Genomic DNA, 17,408 nt, shown 5'->3' on the forward strand with positions numbered 1-17,408 from the left:
GTGGGGAGGGTGGGGCGACCTCTTGGCCCCCCCCCAGCCCTCTGCTGCTGCCTCCATGTCTTGAATGGCTCTTGACGTGGGGAGGGTGGGGCGACCTCTTGGCCCCCCCCCCAGCCCTCTGCTGCTGCCTCCATGTCTTGAATGGCTCTTGATGTGGGAAGGGTGGGGCGACCTCTTGGCCCCCCCGAGCCCTCTGCTGCTGCAAGACAAGGTCACTGCAACCCTCACCTCCAGGCACAGCTGCCATTTAGCTTGAGATTTCATCTGAGTGAAAGGGAGGGTCAGGCATGGATCAGAGGACCTTCTGAGGGTGACAAGGACTACCACAGTGTCCCTGGGGCTGAGACACAGACTGCAGATTTCCCAGGAGCGCCTAGAGCAGGCAGGCAAAAAATGGGAGATATATAGCCAGTGCTATAGCCCACAGGTCTATAGGCCATGTGTTCTGCATGGGGAGATGCTAGCCCCCAAGCTGCCTCCCTGCTGTGGGCCCTGCAGCGCTGACAAGCGCCTAGCACAGCCCTCCTGGTACAGCTGTGTGTGGGAGCTGAAGCTCAGAAGAGCACTTCCACCTAGGTGGGGCTTTGCCCTCGGGAAGATGCAATGGAAACCATGTGCCCAAGCCCGTCACTATATCGCTTTGGAGCACTGAGCTTGGCTCTGGGACCAGCAGTGACCCTGTGCAGACTAGACTGGCTTTCTTGCCATCAGTCACCCTTGTGTGAGCGGAGCCCCTGGGTTCTGTCCACCTTTTGCTACCCCAGCTATTGGGAGCCCCTTCTAAAGGGAACAGCAGTGCTTGGAATAAGGGTCCCCATGCACCAGTGACCCTGGCAGGAACAGAGTGGAGACAGCTGTCTCTGCAGGAGGCACAGGATAAAACCTCCACACTAGAAGAGACAAGAGCCTGGAGAGGCACCAGAGTGAAACCGCTGCAGCCCTTGCTCACCACAAGAACAGCCGTGCAGTCTGTAGAAGGCGAGCAGGATGGCTGGGCTCATGCAGTTCAGGTGCACATGGGTGCAGGGGGTGCCAGTGGGATGCCTCACCGAGCCCCTGAGCCTGCCTCGCTGTCTGCTTGCTCTTCACTAGGTACTACGTTAGGTACGTGTGGAGGTTGCAGTAAGGATGTACAGCTCACACACCTGGCATGGCCCATGCTGGCCCTGTGACCTGTGCCAGGGGGCCATCCATTCAAGCCACTGTGGCTGTCACTGGAGCTGGAAAGCATCAGGTGACAAGGCCTGCCAAGATTCAGAGGCAGGTAGAGAGGTTGTGTGATTCCCTGCACACAGGTGGTTCTTCCGTGATGCCCACAGACACATGCCCTTGAGTGACTCAGGAGAAGCACATGTAGGTGACACGATCCTTGCTGGTGCCCCACGCTACATGGGCCTCAGGCTAGGTGCTCCATCGCTTCCCCAGCAGAGCCTCCAACAGCCTCACCCACATGGGGGCCCACCCCTGAGGGACCATAGGAGGAGCAGGGCAGAGGAGGGGAGGAAGAGGAGGAGGAGAAAGTGGTAGGGAGAGGAGAAGGTGGAGTAGGAAGAGGAGAGAGAAGTAAGAGAAAGAGGAAGAAGAGGTGGTGGATGAAGAGGGTTTTGGGTGAAGGAGGCTTTTCACATCAGGGGTCCCCAGCAGTGTACCCCTAGAGACCAGACAGAGAAGAGAACACATCTGCAGTGAAGATGAGATAGCCAAGCCCATCAGTCCCTTTCAGACCATGCAGCCCCTACGTGGGGCCCACACTGCCCATATCCAGCTGTGTCCCTGGGCCACACCGATGGCTTCCAGACCCAGACTTGATTCCCCTCCAGATACGCAGGAGCACAGATGGACTCCTAGTCTCCCAGCCTCAGTTTCCCTAGCCATGGAACCATGGGATTCCTGTGGCATACAGGTGGGGTCTTGTGTTTGCAAGTGGCAATGGATGCCCTGACCTCCCCTCCCCTGTCTCTTGGCAGCCCTGTGGTGGACTCAGATTTGTTCAGAACACGGGTAAACCCAGCTCAGAACTCCAACGCCTGAGGGCTGTCTGCAGCACAGAGCAGCTGATAAACAGGACTCTGCAGGCTTCCTGCTGATGAGGAGCTGGGCATCCTACTGAGGAGGCTGACTGTGTCACAAAACCTGAGGAGTCCTTCTGCAGACTTGAAGGACAGCTCTCACAGACTGGGCCTCGGGAAGTGGTGTGTGGCACAGCACTGGTGTCTGCACCCATGGGCCGCCCCAATCAGTGGATCAGTGGGCTCTCAGGGCAGCATGCTCGGCCAGAACTGTCTTAGCTTCCCATTTCCTGCCTGTGTTTTTAGGAACCAAGTCCCTGCTTATTTTACAGAGTATTTTTCTGACCTAAAGGTCTCCAAATAGCTTGAAGCCTGTATCTTTAATTTGATGGGGAGGACAAAGACACACAGTCCTTGTCCAGTAAATGAACAAGAACCCTACAAGAGTGGTGAAGGCCGTGGGCTCCTCCCAGGCCACAAGCTGTCAGTAGAGTCCGATGGCCACAGGCATTTGTCACCAGTGCCCACACTTGCTCTTCTACTCAGGGCAGATTCCTGGCTGAGCGGAGACACTGCTGGCACCAAGGAGTGCAGTGGGCATGGTAAGGTTTACAGAGGCCTGCTCATGGCTCTGAACTAACGTGCTGCGAGTTTCTAGAGAATCTACCCTGTGCCTAGGACTGAGCAGGCAGCCTCACACAGTGTGCAGCATGAAGGGGCTGAGGTACACATGCCCGGTGGAGACAGTGGGCTGGGTGGTGTGCTGGGGAGCCCCAAGCCGTGAACTGAGTCCACAGAAGGGTGGAGCTGCTCCGAGTCTGGACCAAAGGAGCAGCTGCTTGTGGGCGGACTCCAAGGAGTGGAGCCACATAGATCACTGCAGGGCAGGGAGGGTGGCCCTGGAAGCCTGGCCTTCACTCAGCAGGTCTCTCAGGGAGGTCACAGCAGGGCTGAGGTGTGGGCCAGCTCACGGGTCCCAGCTTGAGTAGAACTTAGGGCACTGGGCCCCTTCCTGAGCAGGCCAGCCTTCCCTGGGCGAGGCACCTGGATGTGCCCTGCCCCAGCCCTCCTGTGCAGATGTGGGGGAGGTGGACGCTGCACCCAGCACTGGGCGTTCCCCTGCAGCTGAGTAGAGGTACCGCAGTGTGCTGACAACCTAGGTGATTCCAGCAGGGTCACACTGCAGTTACTTTCCCGAGGGTGGCTGGCAGCACTAGCGGGTGTCATTTCCATCACCTCTGTCTCCCTTCATGTATCCATCCCTAATTCCTTCCCTCCTTGCTCCCAGCCCAGTGCCATGGACCCACATGGCACATGGCCTAGAAGGGGCACCATCTTCACCTGCTGTCTTCTCCCAGTGCCCTCGGCTGCCATCACAGGCAAAGTTACATGCTAGATCTCTTTTGTCTAGGCTGGGGACACCATGCATCTGTAGGCTCATGGTTCCCCGAAGGCTTTGTTTGTCCTTCCCAGGCCCCAACTACTCCTTCCTCCACAAAGAAGGATGGTGTAATGTCCCCAAGGGATGCCAAGAGCCCAGGCGGCACATGCCCTTACCTTATAGCACCTGAGGGGTTGGGATGTTCAAAATTGGTGGCAAATTGTATTTTAAGGCCAGTGAATATTTAGCATCAACATGGTTCTCATTCTGTTCTGAAATATGCCTCAGGATAGGAATGTGGTTCAGTAATGGAGCCAAGTGTGAGGCCCTATATTGAATGCCCAGCACCACAAAACAAAACTTGTCTTTAAGATACTCCTCTTCTTTGAGTTTGACCTTAGGGAGCTGGGCCCCATTTCTGGTTTTGCTCCTAACAAGGTCCCTCCTAAAGTTGGGGTGCAATGCAGTCCTTGGACCCCTGTGCCCCAGAGTCCAGTCCTGAAGGAGCCAGAAGCCCACAGGCCCAAGGGTTTTATCTTGTCCACCAAGCAGCCAGTCCAGGCACCAGACCCTAGAGACCCCCCTCCTGGAATTCATCTCTTGCTTCTTGTGGGGCTGAGACCCCACCAAACAGGCATCCCCTGATGTCTACAAGTTTATCCTCACAACCTCGGGGTGTTCCTGAGGGGGTTTGCCCTTAGGGCTGTGGCTAAACCCCCAGCCAGGGCTGCTCCACTGAGTCAGCCTAAAAGAAAAGCAAAAGTCACGGTCCAGATATGGCCAGGAGATGTGTGCCAGGCGTCCTTGATGGAGGCAGCAAAGGCCCCCGGCCCTCCCAGATCTGCAGGCGTGTGGTCTGGGCCAGGTCACAGGGAGGAGGGTACAGCCTGGGGCTCTGGCCTCACACACATTCTGCTCTAAGAGATTCTCCTGCTCAGAGCATTGGATTCTAGACCACATGACGCAAGCAGAACGCCGTGAAGTGCAAAGATGGTGCCCCAGATCCACCCCTGGGCCTTGGAGCCACAGCACATGGCCCACACCACAGAGCCCTTTCTGTTGGGGCTTCTACACACACACGGGGGAGGACTGTGGCTCTACTGGCAGAGGCCCAACCCTGTGTGCCCTGCGCCGGCCCTGCAGCTCACGCCTCGGGCGCGAGGTGACCTGGCCCTCATCCTGTCCCTGCTCCAGGTACCTGGCCCTCTACGCCTACAAGCCTCAGAAGAACGATGAGCTGGAGCTGCGCAAGGGCGAGATGTACCGAGTGCTGGAGAAGTGCCAGGACGGCTGGTTCAAGGGCGCCTCGCTGCGCACGGGGCTCTCTGGGGTGTTCCCCGGGAACTACGTGACTCCTGTCTCCAGGTGAAGGCTGCTGCCTGTCCCCCGGTGCTTTGGAAACTGCAGGAGGCCCTGCCGGGCTGGGCTGGGCCAACAAACCCTCCCTGCAGGTAGCCCCCCTTGAGCGAGGTCTGCCTGGCCCCCAGCAGGGCACTGACCAACAAGGAGCCAGCCTTGGTGGGACAGGAGGTCATCAAAGAGCCCAGCTACAAGTGTGAATGTGTGCTTGTGTGTTCACTCTGCACAGCACATGAAGGGCAAGCAATGCATTGTGCAGCCCATGTGCTCGTGTGTGTGCATGTACACACGCAGGTGAGTGTGGCATGTGTGTGCTACGCTCCTTGGGCACATACGTACATTTGCAGTGGGTGTGCCGCCTTAGCGTGGATGTCAGCATGGGCACAGTGTTCGTGTCTGTACATAGCATGTACGCTGGTGCATGCACCTTCACATGTGATCCTGCTGTATGTAAAAGCACACCTGTAAAAAGACAGGATAGAGCTCTGAGCAGAAGCATTGTCAGCAACTTAAGTTTTTTCTTTTGTTCCTTTCTGTGTTATACAGTGTTTATAAGTCAGAAAGGGTAATTTTACAAGTTTGCTGAAGTGCCAGATTTCCTGCCAAGTAGAGGGTCAGTCTTGCCCATGGCAGCCCTGGGGCTCAGCCTGTGTCCCCTCTTAGGGCATGCTGGGGACCTGAGGATCCAGCCCGGGGCTCATTTGTCCTGGGAGGAGGACTATGCAGGTATGCAGTGATGCTGGGCTTTATAGGACTGCAGATGTGTTCTTGCTATCATGGTGGTTTCGGAAAGTGCAGAGGTGGATTAGGTTAGGACCCCAGAGTAGATTGCATGATTCGTTGTTGGTGCCTCCTGCAGGGTGCTGGGTTTGCAGGAGCAAGGGAGGCTTTGTGGGAGAGGTTCTGCTCAGAGGCTCTCTCCGCCTCACCGAGAAGTCCAAGACACCCCTCTGTCTCCCTTGGTCTGTGAGCTGTCTAGGCCACTGTGGGGGAAGCCTGCCCTGGCCCCCACCCATTCCGTGGTTCCCCAGCAGGCTATTGTTGAGAGCAGGTCATGGTTCCTCTCCATGCAGCATTGCCCCTGGATTCCGTACCTGCTGTATACATGTACCAGGTACACAGTGAATGCAAGTTGAATCAATAAAGGAAATCTGTGAGTTTGGCTTGAGCCATCCCAAGGATTTCCTCCTGTGCCCCCAGGGCCTGCCTTGTAGGCTGGAGGGTATGCTGGCCAACCCCAAGCTGCAGAGGCACACTACTGGTCCCAGGTCCTAGGCTGACTCTTCTCCCACAACTGTGGGCAAAACCACCCTGGACACTCTTGGCCCCTCCTAGGTGGATCCCAGTCCCATGGTAACAGTGGAGGGTGGGGCGGTCAGAGCCTGGCTGCTCCTGTGCCCCTCCAGTGTCTATGAGAGAGATGTCCTGGAGGGACCAGGGCAAGAGGCTCCAGCTCAGCAGAAGACAGGCATCTCAGTAACCAGTGCTTCCAGCCCCTGGACTCTGCCCTGCCCCTGTCCCAGGGGCCAGCTGTGGGCAGATGTGGATGCACACAGGAGTTAGAAAGGCCCCACGTGACTGTGGCCCTCCGTTGCCGGTGGCCTCCCCTGGGAGCCTTGGGGTAAGAAGCACTTCTTTCTGGTGTCCAACAGCAAGCTCCTTGGCACCCTCAGTTAGCAGCCGTGCTGTCTGTTACCCACCCCCACCCCATGGGACGTGACGGGCCATCCATTGCATTGGCTGTTGTGGAGGCTGTGCTCTGGTACTAGATACTGAGTGGGGTTGCCTGGCCCCTTGGGACTCCCTGGCTGCTTCCTGAAGGTGCAGCCCCGGTTTGTAAAGCATGCACTCCACTCACCTGGAGTACTGTTAGGCATTGGTTAGAATTTTCTGGGCCTTTTCCCTCATCTTTCGGGGCCCAGAAGGGACAGTGACCCTCATTCATCTGGGTGTCCCCTGACAAGACTCTGTTTGCTTCCTCAGGGCTCCTGGAGGAGCGGCTGGGCCACCCCGGAGTAGTGTGCTCAGCGGGTCTCCTCTGGCCAAGGGCATGGCCACTACTATGCACCCTGGAGGCGGAAGCCTGAGCAGGCCGGCCCTGCCCCTCACCACACCACAGGCCCAAGCCCCACTTCCGGCTGGTTCCCCTACGGCAGGCAGCTGTCCCCGCCATACAACCCAACCAACCACTGGCCAAACACGGGGAGCTCACTCTGCAGGTATGGATGTGGATGTTGGGACCTGGGGCTGGGACGCTAATGTAAGGTGTATTTTTTTTTTTTTTCCTGGCTGGCTCAGGATGCCTTTATGGATTGAGGATTTGGGGATTGAACTACAGCTTCCTGAGCCTGACTGCTTTGCTTATGCAGGCACTTGAACAACTGAGCTAATGGGCAGGCCCTTGGGACACTAATGTGAGGGACACACATCATAGGATGCCCCTCCCAGGGGAGGCCACTGCACCTGTGTCCAGGTGCTGAGCAAGCCACCATGGGACAGGTTGATTCTGACATCATAATCTTAATCTGCTGATCTCTGGAAAGCTCACATTGTGTGTCTATCCTGGCAGCAGAAATCAGCTAGGGAATTCATAAGTTTTACTGGTACGGCACAAGGGAACCTTAAGAGCTAGTAAGGATAGCGTGGCACCTAGTAAGGATAGCGTGGCATGTTCAGAGAAGGCAACAGGGCTGCATGGAGGTCCCCACTTAGGGACTTTCAGGACCCTACAAGGCAGCATCTAAGAAGACTGGGTCACCACAGGTAAAGGTCCCTTCAGGAGCGCGTGTACCTGGAAGGAAGATGCTCACTTACAGCAACATTATCAATCCCTCAGCTGTGCAGACTTGATTTTTTTTTTTTTTTTTTGTGGAACTGGGGATTGAACTCAGGCCCTCGCATTTGCCAGGGAAGCACTTATTCTACTGAGCCATCTCCCCAGCCCCATAAGTTCACAAGGATATATATATATCCTTGGGCCAAGCTAATAAGGGTCAGCAGGACAGGACACTAAGCAGCTTAGGATCAGTGGCTCTGACTGAGGCAGGTAGTGCAGAGGTGCGCAGTGCAGAGGTGGGCATGGAGCCTGGGCACCACATCAGAGTCCAGTACTGGGATGGGTTAACTGGAGAGGGGCAATGGCATGCATCCTGGCAAACACTGGAGGAGTCTGCTGGTGGGAAGGTAACAGCTGAGCTCAGACACAGGGCTGGCGAGGCACCATGGGTGCTGGTCAGTGGGCTCCGGTGATGGGGGCAACCTCACTGCGCCAGCTTCACCTCACGCATCAGGACCCAGGCCTCCCATGGTAGCAGGCAACCCTGCTGCTAGCTGCCCTGTAGGTGAGGAAGGAGGTTACTTTCTGTGTGAGCAAGTTGTGAAAACAGCCTTTTCAGGGGCAGCAAAATGGAGGCAAGTTCCTGGTGTCTGACACTCACCTTTGATCAGGGTAGACCTCAGGTGGTGCTCAGCTGCCACTGAGGATGCCTCCAGGCATCTGCTCAAACACCCCAACACCAGCCCTACCAACCAGATCCCATGGGTGGGCACTAATCTCGTGCATATGTCTTTTCTTTTTAAATCAGCCATGTGCACCACCTGTGCTTTCATGCTCTCTGCAGCAATGTCGTCCAATCCCAGACCCTGGACCCCAACCCCAACACATTGCTTTGCATTGATCTCTGGGTTCCTGTGTTCCTTTCAAGCCTGTGTGCTAGGCTTGTGACCCATGGCCCCCAGTTTAGCTCCTGTACTCGTCAGAAGCCTACCAGGGCACATACCACACAGGGCCCAGGACAAGGTCCTCCTGGACGTGAGCCTGCCTTTCTACCAGGTGCACTGCATCTGTTCAGGCCCTGGGCCCTGGCAAGGCGGCAGTGCAGCTCCTCACAGGGGTGCACAGCCGGGCAGCATCCCTTCCAGCTTTGTGGCCTCATCATGCCAAGCCAGCTAGAAAATCTCTCAGTTGAGAAAGAACACTGAGCCCTCCCAGACATTTCTCCCTCTATGCATGAGCAAGCAGGAGCCAAAGGAATTGGCAGGGCTGGGGCAGCACCACATTGTGTGGTGTCCCTGGCCTGTTGCCATGGTAACCATAGTGGCATAGCTAGTATTCCCTTCCATTGGTTAATTTTACACTGCAAGAGTGAGGTGCAGGATGGTTAAATAGTCCCCTCCTGCATCCAGCCACATTGCTGTCACAGCCAGGTTACAGAATGGCTCCAACTGAGACACGTCAGTAAATTAAAATGCCCTGAGTTCCCACAGCATTTCCCACTTCATTCTACATTTAGGGAGTGGAAAAACATTGTTGACAGAACAAGTAATGGATTGTTCCCTGCAGTAATGGACCATTTCAGTGGACCCCAGCCCCACAGCTGGGAGGCGTTCCAACAGTGATCTCGCCTCATGCCCAAAGCAGGCACTTTGACAAAGGCTTAATTGCATCACCCACAGCATCCGCTATGATTTGTTCTGCTTGACTAACGCCACTCCTTCTCCAAGGGCAGCATACCCTGTGCTCCATAATGACTCCCATCAGCCCTCAGCAGAGACAAGAGCCTCACACGGCCATTTATTTATCAACAAAAAAAGCTGAATATGAGCAAGGAACTCTGGGAAGACCTGAAAGTACAGAGGAACAGATAGAGTGCATTTCTGCCCTAGTTAGAGGAAAGGACAGCACACAACCTCCTGCTGCCATGTGCAAAGCACTGGGATAGAGCCATTGCCAGGTTTAAGCAAATAGGAGAGGGATCCAGTCAGATCCCAGAAGGCACTGGGTGAGGTGGGAACGTGTGTGGGAGCATTCAGGAAGAGACGACGATGCCCAGAATCCTAGAGGAAACGGGACCGTCCAGGCCAAGTGAGGGCAGAGGAACCAGCAGGGTCACTGATTCCATGCTGGCAGTCTTTCTGGGTTTGATGGGATTGAAATAGATGTGCAAGGAGCTGTCCAGGGAGGAAGTAACAGTCCTGCAGGCGATAAGTGGGGCACAAGTCGCTCTGGGCAGGACCACGGCAAGTCCAACCCTCACAACACAGAGGCTAGTGCACTTGGAGATGGGGTGAGGCCTAGGAGACCTGGGAGGGCAGATCGCAGATCCCTGAGGCCCTGCTAGACCGTGCCAAGGACCGTGGCCTGTGGCCAAGCTGAAATGATGTGACAGTGTTTACCCTCCCACCTTGAAGAGCCGAACAACAGGCAGTGTATAGACAACTGGCATCAGGTTGTCTACACCAGGCGTCGGACCACAAAGTAATTGCTAAACAAGGAATATACGTATTCAGAAGGTTAAATTAGAGATCCTAAAAAGATCCAGATCACACTTCTAAAATAAAACTGCAGTGTGTGAGCTAAACAATATACTGACTGGATTTAGTGACAGAGACATTGCTGAAGAAAAGTGAGCGAACGAACTTGAAGCTAAAGCAGTAGAACATACAAAAATCGAAGCAGAGATTAAGGAGGGCTTTTAAAAATGTACCAAGCATCAGTGAACAATAGGAAACTCTAGGTGGCTTCAAATATGTATCACTGGGGTCTCCAAGGTGAAGGAGAGAGAAGGGGCATAAGAATGATGTGAAGGAATAAAGACTCGAATTGTCCTAAACTTGAGGAACATTACGCTACTAGCAAATGGAGACAGTTACACTAAGACAAGTCAAAATTCAATTCTTCAAAATCTGTGATTAAGAGAATCTGGAAAACTCGATGTGAAGTAAAAAACAGACAAAGGTTGAAGTTGTGTTCTTGTCAGGAGCACTTCAGGTGAGAAGGCAGCAGAGAGACTCAAAATTAGTTGGAAGAAATGTGTCTGTCCATCTAGGACTCGTAGCAAAAATACCTTTCTGTATATCATTCCAATCTTAGTGTATGTGCTGCCCAGGCAAACACAAAAATATCTTTCAAGAAAAAGACTAAGTAATTATTCAGACACAACAAAGCTAGAAGACTGCATCATCAACTGACCCACACTATGAGATACAGGAAGCTTCTTCCAGAAGGGAGCTGACATCACATGGAAAGAAGACCCAGCCACAGAGACAAAGAACACTAAAAATAGTGACTAATAAATACATGTGTGATATCCCTTATTATTTAAAATATTAAGAAATAGCTGTTTAAACAAAAGTCAAACCAGTCCAGATTGGGACCCAAGACTTACACGAGAGTAAAATGTACCATGGCGTAACACAGAGCTGGGGCAAGGGACCGGAGACGGGTTGCACCATCACAGGACTCTTAATACTACATGGGATGTCATGGACTTGCTGCTAAGGCGGCCAGCAGAGAGATACACAAGCACTAGCAGTGAAAACAGTCATGCCAAACAAGCTAACAAAGGAGGCCAGATGGAAGGGTAAAAATTCAGTCAATCCAAAATAAAGGGTAAAAAGAGAGGAAAGAGAACACTAGGCATATGGGTCAAAGAGAAAATACACTGAAGGGTAGAGGCTTCACCTAACCATACAAATAATTGCATTAAATTTAAGGGTCTAAATAACCCCAAATAGAATTATGGTTAGATGGCCAGATACTGAAAAGCAGATAAATAAACAAAAGCTATACGCTGTGAACAAGAAACATTTTAATACTTTAAAAGCGCAAACAGGTTAAAGACAGGAAATGCATCTCTGTCATTCGCGGCCTTGCATTCTGTGTAGTCACCTTGAAGGCTGAGTGAATGTTTCTAGCTAGATGGTGTGTGCATGCGCCTCACATAGACTCTGATCTTGTCTTCATTCAGTTTGTTCTACAGTAGAGAGAACAAGCTTCAGCAGGCCACTGCCTGGCCTAGGTCGTGCTCCATCAGGTTCTGAGCCGGGATTCAGGCCTGTCTAGCCGGTCCTAGGCCCAGAGCAGCTCCCCCGACCCCTGGCGCCCTCCTAGCTGCTCTGAGGGCTGAGACCTAAGGCGGTGTCACCCTGTTGGCCACAGCGGGGAGCCACCTTAGTTCAGGCAACTTAGGTAGTCCGCGGCTCTGGACACGTGTGAGCATGAGTGTGACAGCAGCACAGGCACTGGGTTGGGAGCTTTGAACCGACTGTAGCTGATCCGAGCAGGTCTTTCCCATTCACCGATGCACAACCCTAATGGAAAAGGTTTATGCGGCTCACAACGGGCTCAGGCCATGACCAGCTGGCCCCACGGCAGGAACAGCCTGGCGGAAGAACATAGCGAAGGAGATCTGCCCGCCCCACGGCAGCCAGAAGCATGGAGGAGCAAGGAGCTGGTGACAGGAGTGTACCTCCCAGGGGACTTCCCGTCCCTGGTGACCCACTTCCAGCGAGGAGCTGCCTCCTAGCAGCATAGTCAGCCATGCACTCATCGGGGGATTAATTCACTTGAGTTGAGCATCCCATGATGCAGTCGCTTTCCAAAAGCCCCATCTCAGAATGCATGACATTTTGGGACAGGCTTTCAGGGCTAAACCAAACACAGCACTTGCAGGTAGGGAACTTGCCCATAATGGGCCTAAATTGTGTTAACATAAAAATGGCTATGTTATGAGTAATACTGAACAGAGTAGAATTTATAAGAATATTATTAGGGATGATTAAAAAGGCAATTTCATAAATGGTAAGGGGTCAGTTAATTATAACAACCTGTAGTAACAGCCTGCAATATTTAGGCACCAAATGAGAAAGTTCAGAATGTATAAGCGATTACAGTGGAAGCTGTGGGGAAAAGTAAGCAAATTCATAAGTGCAACCAGAGAATTCAGCATTTCTGTCAATAGCTGACAGTGCAAGTAGACAGAAAATTGGTAAAAATATAAAGTAACACTATGACCAACTTAAATTAATTGACATTTAGGGAATGAATGTTCCCTCCAACAACATCAAAATATGTGTTCCTTTTAAATGCACATAGTACAGTTCTGGGCTATAATATTTAAATCTCAATACATATAAGAAGATTTAAGTCACACAAACTACATTCCTGTCTCAGTTACTTTTCGCTTCTTTCTGGGACAAATACCTGACACCCAAAATTAAGGAAGGAAAGGTTTATTTTTTTGGCAGAACCGGGGATTGAACTCAAGCCTTTGTGCTTGCCAGGGAGGCACTTATTCTGCTGAGCCATCTCCCCGGCCCCAAAGGAAGGGTTTCTTTAGCTCACAGTTTGTGGAGGTTTCAGTCCATACCCAGCTGGCTCCAAAGCAGACTGCCATATGGCAGAGGGCAGCAGCTCATGGTGGCAGAAGACAAACAGCTAGAGCAAAGGCAAGTAGAAGCAGCAGCAATGGCAGCAGAGGCAGAGAGCAAGCCTCTCTCCTATATGTTGAGTTAGGCTGTTTGCCCCAGGCCGGGCATAGCATTCACATGCATAATCCTAACAGCACTCACATCCTTAATCCCAGCACTGGATCATGAATTAATCACAACCTCTAGAAGTACACCACATAACTGCATGAGATTTTGGAGGACAACAAACCATAAGAATTCCTCACCACAGTGGAGTTGAGTTAGAAACCAGTATTAAAAATAATTACAAATATGCATTTGACATTTTCAAATATTTGTAAACATCAGAATAATGCATGGGATTGAAGAGATTGGTTGGGTCCCTAGTCCCATTTGTTTATCGTAGTGGAGAATTGTCTAGCAGCTGGAGCTTCCTTCGCCTGCGGTGGAAAGAACCCGTGGCTGGCCCAGGGTGGGGGGTTGGAGGAAGTAGCCAGAAAGTGAAGGTTGAGAGGTAAACTGAAGCCCCTAACCCTGGCTGCATCTGAATGGGAGTGTAAAAGGAAGGCAGGCCTTTCAGACAGCGAGAGGCATAATCCCAGTAGCAATGACAGCGTCGGAGGCTAGGCCTGAATTTGCCGTCCAAGAAAATCCTTGCGGGAGATTTTCTTGACCTAATTGTATGGGGGTATTCTAGATGGGCAGCTCTCAAAAAAGGCACAAACAACTGAAGGACGGGCACCATTCCATATGTCAAAAGCATGTTGAAAGAAAAATAAGGAAGGCAGGAGCCTCAGTATGAATCAGTCTAGACCTAGGTTAGGTAATGATGGTGAAGAACCCTCATCTCAAGACCGTAATGATCGTGAAAGTGGGAGAAGAAGGCAGCAAGAACGCCTCCTTAGAGAAGAAGCCTATTATCAGTTTATTAATGAACTCAGTGATGAAGATTATCGGCTAATGAGAGACCACAATCTTTTAGGCACCCCTGGAGAAATAACATCACAAGAACTGCAGCAGTGGTTAGATGGAGTGAAGGAGCAGCTAGCATCTCAGCCTGACTTGAGAAATGGGACAAATAACAGAGACTTGGAAGTCCCTAGAGAAAGTTCAAGTGAAGATTCTTTGCTAGAAGGGCTGCACACCTTTCGTCTTACTAGCAATGCCACTCGAAGTGGACAAAATGGGAACCAAACTTGGAGAGCTGTGAGTCGAACAAACCCAACCAGTGGAGAGTTTCGGTTTAGTCTGGAAATCCACATAAATCAAGAGAATAGAGGATTTGAAATTCGTGGGGAAGATGAGATGGGCACTTCACATCCAGATATTATTAGAGATCATATGAGAAGTAGGCAACAAAGATCAACTAGTCGTGTGGCTCGGAGAACAAGAAGCCAAACCTCAGTGAATTTCAGTGGTGGTAGTTCCAACGCTCCAAGGACTAGGCTTGGGTCGAGGAGGCAGAATTCAGTGGATGGATCGCACTCTCCACTGGGAAGGTTAAGGAGTAGAACTGGGAGAACGGTTGGTGCTCCCAGAAGTAGCGCTTCACACAGTAACTTTAGTAGTCAATCAGGTGGTAGTGAACTCAGGCAAAGGAAAGGACAGCGATTTGGAGCAGCACATATTTGGGAAAACGGGGCTAGAAGTAATGTTACAGTGAGGAATACAAACCAAAGATTAGAGCCAATAAGATTGCAGTCTACTTTCAGTAGCTGAAGCTGCTCACCAATTCAGAGACAGAGTGGTACTGTTTATAATTCCCAAAGGGAAAGTAGACCTTCACGGCAAACTGGTAGGTCTGTGAGGAGAAGAGGTATAACTCAGGTCTTTTTGGATCCAGATAGAGAACAAAGAGGCACTACATATTCCCAGTTCTCTAATTCAAGACTTGTGTCAAGAATAACAGTAGAAGAAGGGGAGGAGTCCAACAGATCCTCACCTGCTGTTTCACGGCATCCAACAATTACACTGAACCTTCAAGTAAGAAGGATTCGTCCTGGAGAAAATAGAGATCAGGATAGTATTGCAAGTGGGACCCGATCCAGAGCAGGGCTGGCAGAAAACACAGTCACTGTTGAAAGCGATAGTGGGGGATTTCGCAGAACCATTTCTCGTTTAGAGCGGTCAGGCATTCGAGCCTAGGTCAGTACCATAACAGTGCCTCTTCGTAGGATTTCTGAGAATGAGGTTGTTGAGCCATCCTCAACGGCTCTTCGGTCAATTTTTAGGCAGATTGTGACTGGGTTTGGAGAGCTGAGTTCTCTAATGGAGGCAGAATCAGAGTCAGAGATTCAGAGAAATGGTCAGCATTTGCCAGAACTGAATAGTTTAGGTACAGCTGATGACAGCAGCCAGCGAAGTGAAAGTTCCTCTCAACACAGGCGAGCCCAAAGAGATAGCACTGAAATGCCAGGTGAAAATGAGTCCACTCGGCCTCAGCACAGAAGCGGTGCCAATAGAAGTCGCAGGCAGCTGCGAAACTCAAACAGTTTGGTAGAACCGGAACACTACCTATTCTTCGCCTTGCTCGCTTCTTTTTATTAAACGAAAGTGACGATGATCAAATACATGGTTTAACCAAAGAGCAGATTGACAATCCTTCTACCCGGAACTATGAGCATAGCAGCATTGACAATGAACTAAATAAAATTTGTAGTGTTTGTATCAGTGGCTGTGTAACTGGAAACAAGCTCAGGCAGTTACCCTGCATGCACGAATTTCACATTCACTGACCGATGGCTGTCAGAGAATTGCACTTGTCCAGTCTGTCGGCAGCCTGTTTTCGATTCCAGTAGAGCAAACAATGGGTGAAATAAAGGGATCTATTCAAATATTGTATTTTAATAGATCTGAGTGTGTAAACATTCTTTCATTGAGTTGTAATGAGCTAACCAGGATGAAGAATAAGATTATAGTTTGAACTATTTTTGTGTGCTTTTTTAACTTGTCAAGAGTAGAATTTATATAAATTTAAAATAAAAATGTTAAATTGTCCAGAAGTACAGAATAGTTAATATTGCTAGAACCATATAATCTTTAAAATGTTTCTATTTTGGTAATTTTGTCATGCTAAGCACTTTTGTATCTGCACAATTCAATGACTTAAAAATCTTCCTCTTTTCATATTATTACAGAAGACTTATTTGAGTTTTTAAGTTTCATAAGCTTAGTACTATGTCTAGCCATTAATGTCTAAGCCTTTCAAAGAATGTTTGGGCTGAATGTTTACTATGTATATTTAAGTTGCCTGAAATGATAATTTAATATGCAACATACATTAGGTGTATATATAGATATATAATTTTAAGGTTAAAATATCTTGTCTAAAAACTATAAATATGATTCTTATTTAAGCTTTTGGGCTAATACTGTATATGACATAATGTTTGATATTGATGGACTCATCTCTGGAAGTGGATTGAGTTGTGATTTTGAGGTAGAGATAGTTTGTTGAAGCGTCTTTGACAGTCTGACTTGTGGGCAGGCAATGTATGGTACTGGACAAGTGTTTCTTTGTTCAGAGGTGGAGTGTGGGAAGATTGGAATGTACAGATTGGGTTGAGCTTTTTTCTTGAAATGTGCAAAAATTTTTTGGGGTTGAGTAGGGTGTACAGTGTGCATGGTTTCTCAAATTTAGTTTGTAGGGGTCTAGGGGGAGTCTGTGGAGAGTTGGGTGCATGGATGGTGCATTGGGTTCACTTGGAGGCCAAATGACTCCAGGACAGAAATCCTGAGGGGAATGTGGAGTGTGTCTGCACAAAGGGTATGCACTGGGCATCTGTTTCTATCAATAAATACTAAAACAAAAAAAAAAACAAAAGAATAATGCATGGAACACTGAAGAAATAAAAATACCAGGAGGCATTTCAAGCTGCATGAAATGAAGATACAACTTATCAAAATTCATGGAGTGTCATGAGCGCAGTCCTCTGTATAAATGACTATCTGTAGTCAAAAGACAAGGAAAAGTGTCAGGTGAGTGGCATCGGCTTATACTTGAAGAAACCAGAATAAAAAGAGCAATGGGACATTGAAGGAAGTAGAGAAAGAAAGCCAGGGACCAAAGGCGGCTCTTTGAGGTCAGTAATGAACCTTTAGCAGACAGACCCTAAAAGGGAGAAGGTCTGCCAGTGTTACAAGCAGCAGCAGCAGGTACCTGCTCTAGATTCTACGGGCAAGTCGGGCATGCTTAAAATGTCCACACAAGCAAATTTAACAAGTTACATGAAATGGATATATTAGAATATTTCTAGAAAGACGAATCACTAGACTTGCCCAAGAAGAAAAATTCAAATAACCCATATCTATTAAAGAAAATTATTTTTAAAGGTTCCACAAAGATCCCAGTCTCAAATGATTTTGTTGATTTATGTATGATTATTAGGGAAGAAAGTACAGTGATTCTGTGGAAGCTTAGAAAATTGAGAAGAGAGAGTACTTTCTTTTTCTATATATCTAGCATTGTA

The 17,408-nt window shown here is 50.1% G+C and overlaps 2 protein-coding genes across 2 annotated transcripts in view; both read left to right on the top strand.

Annotated features, from left to right (window-relative positions):
* Sh3rf3 (SH3 domain containing ring finger 3) overlaps window positions 1-17,408 on the top strand; it is a 174,117-nt gene that overhangs the window by 138,980 nt on the left and 17,729 nt on the right. The window contains exons 6-7 of the mRNA XM_023717374.1: window positions 4,585-4,755; window positions 6,733-6,968. Coding sequence (XP_023573142.1) covers window positions 4,585-4,755; window positions 6,733-6,968 — 407 coding nt within the window. The remainder of the gene's footprint in view (window positions 1-4,584; window positions 4,756-6,732; window positions 6,969-17,408) is intronic.
* On the top strand, window positions 13,641-16,322 carry LOC111817248 (E3 ubiquitin-protein ligase RNF6-like). The gene is given in 3 exon segments (XM_023717493.1): window positions 13,641-15,439; window positions 15,442-15,670; window positions 15,672-16,322. Coding segments are annotated over 3 exon segments (2,013 nt in total). The 5' UTR covers window positions 13,641-13,737; the 3' UTR covers window positions 15,754-16,322.

This window comes from Octodon degus, unplaced genomic scaffold, assembly GCF_000260255.1.
Source record: "Octodon degus isolate 3935 unplaced genomic scaffold, OctDeg1.0 scaffold00052, whole genome shotgun sequence".
Lineage (NCBI taxonomy): Eukaryota > Metazoa > Chordata > Mammalia > Rodentia > Octodontidae > Octodon > Octodon degus.